At 32.3% G+C, this 8,164-nt stretch overlaps 1 protein-coding gene across 1 annotated transcript; it reads left to right on the top strand.

Moving 5' to 3' along the window:
- On the top strand, positions 840 to 3,127 carry LOC109225440 (aspartic proteinase nepenthesin-1). The gene is made up of 2 exons (XM_019390109.1): positions 840 to 2,240; positions 2,677 to 3,127. Exons 1-2 carry the CDS (start codon positions 1,194 to 1,196, stop codon positions 2,974 to 2,976), a joined length of 1,347 nt encoding a protein of 448 aa, XP_019245654.1. The 5' UTR covers positions 840 to 1,193; the 3' UTR covers positions 2,977 to 3,127.

The raw sequence follows: 8,164 nt of genomic DNA, 5'->3' as shown, positions 1-8,164 counted from the left end.
GAGAACCCCGACCCCACTTTTCTCGAAGATTTATTATATTATCATTAATAAAGAGTTAGTCCACCAACTTTCTCTAACTTTCTTTTAAGAAGATCATCTCATTAATTGACGAGAAGCAAAAAAGAAGAAGAAAACATCTATTATTCGTCTTTTGTTATTCATTCTTATCATTCGGACCCTTTTATTTTCAAGGTGGTAGGTTAAATGGTCTGATGTTATATTCATTACTAACTCAAGCCAATCAGGCCAATGGTTAAGAATTAAGATGTGCCACCGAAATTGGTAACGCAAAATTTAGGAACAAACACTAACTAGCATTTATTTTTCCTATCCACCCATTTATTAGAAGGAAATTTTATGTTTACTACATTTGCTATTAATGAGAAAAAGTTATTCTTACCTAATAAATCCTAAATAATCTACTGAGTTCGTACCCTATTTATGTTTCTCTGACTTGCTAAAGCAACCCTAGGTCTTGAATCCTAATCCATTTAAAAACCTCCTTCAAAGAGAAGGTTAAATAACTTTTAAGAATTATTACTACGTAATAAATAAGAGAACTCTATTATGATAAAAGAGAACTACATTGCCGGCTAATCATAACCTTGTCCACATAAAATTAAAATGAATCTTAACCTAATAGCCGGATGGATTCACTGTTTACTTTTTCTAGCCAGTATATATAGATTATAGATTGATTATGCACGATATATATCATACATGATTATACATCAACCATCTATTTTTACTTTAACCGGTTATTAATTTTGAGCAGCTATTTAGGTGAATTCTTTAAATTATTAAAACAGAAATGAATATCTGACACTTCATCCCATTTTCTTGTCATCCCCAACAACCATCCATTGGTGTGATATTAAGTTGATATCTCACTTTCCCTTGATGTTGAAATGGCTCAAGTTTAGTACTGTCTAACTTGAATTCCAACTTTTTCTCCATTTTTTACAATGCTCTCTTTTGATTCCTCTTTTTAAGTGTTTGATGCATTCTTTTATTCCTTGAGACCTTTCCTCCATCAACTTCCTGGAAATGCACATATATTCACTGAAAAGTTCCATCATATTTAATCTTCGTTAGGATTTGAACGTCGTGAGACAGTTCAGTTCTTATCTGCCATTGGTGTTAAAGGGAGAATTGCGAGGAGTAGTCAACCCTAGTACGAGAGGATTAGCAACATGGCTTCATCAAACTTTGCCAATTTCATCTTGTTTCTTTCTTTATCAGTCTTGTTTGTTAATATTGTGTTAGTGAATTCAACATCAAGGCATGCTCTAATCAACAACCAAAAGGGATTCAAGGTGAGTCTAAAACATGTTGATTCAGGTGGGAATTTCACCAAATTCGAGCGTTTACAACGCGCGATGGCACGAGGGAAATCAAGACTTCAAAGGCTAAACCTAATGGCTAATAATTTGGTAGCAACAACAACCAAAGATGACTCTGACATTGTAAAGTCTACAATCCATGCAGGAAATGGTGAGTTTCTCATGCAAATATCCATTGGCAGTCCAAGTGAAACCTATAATGCTATAATGGATACAGGAAGTGATTTAATTTGGACTCAATGCAAGCCTTGTAAAGAGTGTTTTGATCAATCCACACCTATTTTTGATCCATCAAAATCATCCACTTTTTCCAAGATTCCATGTTCTAACAAACTTTGTGAAGCATTGCCAATGTCATCTTGTGGGGATAGTAATTGTGAATATATGTACACATATGGTGATTATTCATCAAGTGAAGGTTTTTTAGCTAGTGAAACATTCACTTTTGGCAAAAATTCCATCCCAAAAGTTGCATTTGGATGTGGAAATGACAATCAAGGCAGTGGATTTAGTCAAGGTGCAGGTCTAGTTGGGCTAGGGAGAGGTCCATTATCACTTGTTTCTCAACTCCAAATGCCTAAATTTTCCTATTGCTTAACCTCAATTAATGATGATGCTAATAGCAAAATTAGCAGCACATTACTTATGGGAACCATATCAAATGATGATTATTCCAATATTATCACAACTCCATTAGTGAAAAATCCTTCTCAACCATCTTTTTATTATCTTTCCTTAGAAGGAATATCTGTGGGAGATACTCGATTGCCTATCAAGAAATCCACATTTTCACTCAACCAAGATGGCACTGGAGGAGTAATAATAGACTCTGGGACAACCATAACATACTTAGAAGAAAGTGCATTTAAACTTCTCAAGAAAGAGTTCTCTTCACAGGTAAATTGGTAAATTTCGCGTATAAATACTGAATTTTACTCATTATATATAATAGTACAAGGGACAGACGGGGTCCAAACTTCCTTTGTCGGAAGATTACGTTATTTATATAAAGTCAAATTATTTATGTATATATTAAATGTTGAATCCCCTCGACTTTTTTCATATTTTTCTTTTATATTCTGTATCCCCATGGTAAAAGTCCGGTCTGTATCACTAAATAGTCAAGCTATAACTAAAATTGCTTTTTTATATTAAAGTAATTGAACTTTACCAACTATAACAGTAAAATTACAAAAAATTACTCATCATAACCGAAAGTCACTTTAATAGGTAGGTTTTATCGTTATAGTGAGTTTTAAAAAGAGGGACAAAATTAGTTATGTGACTTTACTGTTATAATATATGACGTTGCTGTATGTGAAATTAACCGCAGGTAAACCTTCCGGTGGATGACTCCAGCTCAACAGGACTGGATTTATGCTTCACTTTGCCTTCAAACACAAACAATATAGAGGTTCCCAAATTGGTTTTCCATTTTGAAGGTGCAGACTTGGATTTGCCTGCTGACAATTACATGATTGCTGATTCAAGTATGGGAGTTGCTTGTTTGGCCATGGGAGGTTCAACTGGAATGTCCATATTTGGAAATGTACAGCAACAAAATATGCTTGTGATTCATGATCTTAATAAGGAGACTTTATCATTTGTACCAACACAATGTGATAAACTGTAGAATATGTATGTGCTTCAGGTCTTCATTTATATATGTCTGTTTTCTTTTTCCAATATCTTTCTTTAGCATTACATAAATTATATCATTTGAATCAACAAAGTGTATTGCCAGTCTAATTTGTTTGTGACTATATATTTGTATCACGTTAATATATATTGGTGTATTAGCTGCAATGACGAAGTCAGAAATTAGGCTAAGAGTATTCAATAATTAATATACATGTATAAAAAGTCATAGTATTTAATTTTATAAATACAATATAATTGTTCGACTGATCGTCCTTCGGTATATATACGTTCACCTCTGGTATTAAGAGAGGTAACACAAAATGATATTTATGATTTTTCACGAGATAATATGTTGTAAAATAAGACATGACATTATGTGACATATTTTTCAAGAACAATGGATCCTGCAAGAAAAGAAGCGCACATTTCATGTTAGGAATTAATACACGTGCTCAAACATGCTGGAGTAATTCTTTTTTTTTTTAGAAGATTACAAATAGTTTGTCAAAGTGTTTAGGGATCTTAGTATTCTTACAACACACACTATTTCTAAAGGTAATTATGTGTTATTAAAAGCTTAATAATAAATTTTCAAGTTACTGTAATCTCTAACAGTTTTAAGCTTTTAAATCATATAAAACTGCATCATTTGACAACAAGAAGTACAACAGATGAGTCAAGCCAATTACAACAACAACTAATATCATAACAAGATTCAAGCCAACACAAATCACATAAAATATAAGAGTCAAGCCAATTACACCAACAATTCTTATCATAACAAGACAAAAAATAAACTGAAAGAATACTCCAGTAAGTAATTATACTGCCTTCCCTAGTCTCTACTACAATAAATTAACCTTAACCCTAAACCTATAAATACTTAACTGTAAATCAAGTTATCCATCTTTTTATATTAACTTGAGATCGCCGTAAAAATTCATAAACTTTAAATTTTGAATTCGCCTCTACTAGCCCTTTCACCTATATCATTTTGTAATTAAATACTTGCTCAACTGCCTATCATAGTGCCTTAATTTCTACTTATATTTCGTAGGAACTTAGTGCATGATGACGTAAAACAAGGCAAAAAGAAAGTGAAATGAATTTGACATGCTTAAATAATACTGATAGATAGTTGAGGATTTTGTGCTACAAGAGTAGGCATAAGTCATAACAATAAGAGAAGAATTCTCGTGCAATCGTTTAGGTGAACTATCTAACCAAAAGTCATTCAAAACTTGAATTTAAAAAAAAAAAAATTAACCTAAATAGGCCGCTCCACTGAATCATTTAATGAAGCCCACAGATTTATAATATATGTATAATTCATGTATTATAATAACCATGTATAATCACTATATAATTTATATATACGGGCTATAAAAAGTAAATAGTGAATCCGGACGACTGTCTGAAAAAGCTTAATATAAGTTGGATAGGCCGATTCTCAAACTTGATTTAGAACTTAGTTCTTACATATTTATGAATGTATAAGACTATAAATGGGATACAATAAAATTGATCCGTTCACAATTCGAGCATTGAATTTAAAGTGATAAAAAAGAACTAAGAAGGAAGATACTGATAATTCCTAGTCAATTTGGTAAATTAAAATTGAAGGGCTTATAATAAGACCCTTGAAATCTCATTTATGTAGTTAACATTCGTAAGATAATATCTTAACTTGTAATTTTTCCAATAGCGGATTAGGTAATATACACTTTAGTCATCACCTTTGAAAGTTAAATTAATTTTTTTGCTTTGAGGTTGACTAAATTGATTAAGTCTTGAATTATTAAGATAAACTAACAATTGTTATTTCTTTTCTGAAAATTGCAGCTATCTCCCCAACAATAACAATATTATAGAAGCATTTTTTTCTAGCAAAAAAGATAATACATCCTTTCTTGAACATTTAATCCTTTTGTCTAATTTTCTTCTATTCTTCTGGGCACGGTGGACTATTTCGTCTTCAAATTCCTAATAAAGTAAATGAAATTTCTTTCTTACTTTTTATTTTTAGAAAGCTGATTTTTGTTATGTAAGTTTTTGGAAAAATGACACTGCATAGCCGCTTTCAAAATAATAGCCGAATATATATATATATGATTTTTGTTATGTAAGTTTTTGGAAAAATGACACTGCATAGCCGCTTTCAAAATAATAGCCGAATATATATATATATATATATATATATATATATATATATATATATATATATTTTGTATGTAATATACAAAAATTATACAAATGTTATACATTTTTTTGGTTGCCGAATTTAAATAGTTGATGGCGCGGGCTAAAAGTGGGTGAAATTCAAAAATAGTCAGATTTACAAGTGGTAATTGAAAAATAGCCATAGTTTCAAAAGTAATCGAAATTTAGCCACTTTTCATGTAAATATAAATCCGGACGAAAACACTGTTCAAAATCCGAAAAATATTCCAGCATAAAATATTGGAGTTCGACTTTTTTACATTTGGACTTCCAGCATAATATAATGGAGTTTCAACATAACATGCCGGAAGTTCATACACAGGTGCTCCAATCTCCAGTATATTATGCTGGAACTTTCCGTGTGCTGGAGTTCCAGCATAATATGCTGGAAGTTCATACACAGGTACCAATCTCCATTATATTATACTGGAACTTTCCGTGTTGCAGCAAAATAGTGGCTATTCTTCAATGACTTTACAATTGGCTATTTTTTAATTACCAATCCGAAAACTGGCTAGCCCGTGCTATTTTCACGCTAAAAGTGTAAGAAGCCCGTTTTTGGGATTTGCCCCAAGTTTTTCGGGGCATTTGCATCTATACCCGCTTTTTGTGCCACATTTTAACCTGTGCCCGCTTTGCAAAAAAAAATTGCAAGCGTACCCGCTTTTTCACATAACTTCAGCATGCGGGGCTGAAGTAGCAAAGGCAATCACACAAAACTTCAGCATTTTAGTAGCCGGGCCTGAAGTTCAGCTCTAGAGCTGAAGTTTTTGTTTTGTAACTCGCGAACTTCAGCTCTAGAGCTGAAATTTTATTTTATAAGTTTTTGTTTAGTAACCGGAAACTTCAGCTCTAGAGCTGAAGTTTGCCAGTTATAAAATAAAAACTTCAGCTCTAGAGCTGAAGTTTATTTATAAGTTTTGTTTAGTAATCGGGTAAACTTCAACTACTTCTAGAGCTGAAGTTTTTGTCTTTGTAACCGGAAAACTTCAGCTATAGAGCTGAAGTTATTTAGTTCATTGTATGTTTACTACCCCAAATAACACTCTTTTCACATAACTTCAGCTCTATAGTTCTATTTAATTAACTACTAATTATTTCCCCACAATTACGACACGTACACCTTCAATTTACTACATTATCACAACTGTAATATTCTACAAGGCAAAAGAAAAAGAAGAAGATGCATTCTGTGAGGAGAAAGTAAGCAACGCGCAGTGGAGGAAAGCAGCAGCAAGGACAAAGGAAGAGGTAAGCAACGCAGCAAGGACAAAAGGAGAGGTAAGCAACGCAGCGTAGAAAGGGAGCTGAAGTTTTTTAGAAAATGTGGGTACAAGTTAAAAAATTTTAAAAAAAAATGGGTATAGGGTTAAAATGGGGGCGACCAAATAGGAACGCCCCGTGCAATTTCTACAAGTTTTTCCCCACGTACTTTGGAATTTGTTTTAATGTGTGGGCCGTTAGTGGGCCTAAGATTCTTTGATCGAGATTTAGGCCCTTAGTGGAAGTAATGCCACTCCTTTCAACTGGGTTTTATATTGTTTCGGGAAAATGACATTATATAGATGCTGCTCTCAAAATAATATATATATATATATATTATATATATATATAGTGATATAGTATTAGGACGTGAGTAGCGCCGGCGAGCACGGGCCCAATTGTTTGATTTTCTTTTTCTTCTTCTTGTTTTCATCCTTTTAATATTTCTTGGTCTATTGTTAATTACACACTTACTACGCCTTTAGGGAAAGAAAGAAAGAGATAAGCTTTTGTGTAAATGACGTATAGAACCACGATTAACATTGTATATTGTTATTTATCTTTTTGCATTATGTGGCATTTTTATTTTAATGAAATCGTATTACTATGCCAATCACTTTGAAAACACTTGTCGAGTTTAATGTTTATTATACATGATTAGATAATAACTCAAGTAGAATTTAAATTATTTCTAACATAGGGCCTTTTTCTTTAAAAAATTTTGCATCACTAAGCCTTAAAATAATTATTATTAAATAGTAATTAAAAAAGTCAGTTGAAAAAATAAGTTCGTTATGTTTTTTTCTTATTTTTTAAATTGAATGATATAATAGTTTTATTCTTTTAGTATAATCAGTGTGTTAATGTATTATTTTTTTTCTTCTGTTACTATTCAAATTTAAAATAATAAAATAATTAATATTATTCCCAAATAGTTTATGAAAAAGTATTCTTTGGTTCTTTGAAATAATAAAATCGTGATTTTAATTATTAAGAATTTAAACAGAAAAATTATATTGTTGTTCTAGTTTGAATGACCAATAATATTATAAATAAATTAATACCTCGATCACTCTAGATACTATCAAATTGACCGGTAAAAAAATTGCATTTTTTTCTAGTTTCATTTGATATGATTGAGATACTGTGTTACCCTGGAATCCGGATAACAATTGAATTTATATGGGGTTTTAAGGATCCGTGAACTAAAAGATACAAAAGGTTTTTGGATTGAGGAAATTTAAAAGATAAAGACTCAACAATTGGCTGCTAAAAGTAAATAATCGGCAGAAATATATATTGCTTAGACAATTGTGCTTGATAGCGTACAAAGAATTGAGAGAGATGGTACCGTAGGTAATGGTTTTTCGCGATCCCGCTCTTTATGGGGTCTTCCCCCCTTTTTAATACATTCTGATTAAGGGTAAAAATACGGTAGGATAAATTAATTACATCGTGGATCCTGTAATTAACGCCTACATAGGCCTGAAGTGGTTGAGAAAGATCAACGTTTGGGCGAGATATCCGGTCGACGGCTTGGTATAATCCGTTACGAGTCCGGCTTTTCCGACCTTGTGTGTTTTCTCCATCCGGTGAGTGACTCATATCGAGCTCTGCAACGGTCTCGAAATGACTTCGACTCGGTTGGATTTGACCGTGCCGTCGTCTAACCTTGCATCCAGGTCGGTTCGATGGTG

This window comes from Nicotiana attenuata, chromosome 5 (assembly GCF_001879085.1).
Source record: "Nicotiana attenuata strain UT chromosome 5, NIATTr2, whole genome shotgun sequence".
In the NCBI taxonomy this organism is placed as follows: Eukaryota; Viridiplantae; Streptophyta; class Magnoliopsida; order Solanales; family Solanaceae; genus Nicotiana; species Nicotiana attenuata.
Note: the sequence above shows the minus strand (reverse complement) of the source record. Positions and strands in the feature narration are given on the sequence as shown.

Excerpts from the sequence above, each read along its gene's own strand:
- LOC109225440 (XM_019390109.1), top strand. The coding sequence starts at position 1,194 with ATGGCTTCATCAAACTTTGCCAATTTCATCTTGTTTCTTTCTTTATCA. Across the intron at positions 2,241-2,676 it reads AGAAAGAGTTCTCTTCACAG|GTAAACCTTCCGGTGGATGA; the intron begins GTAAATTGGTAA and ends AATTAACCGCAG.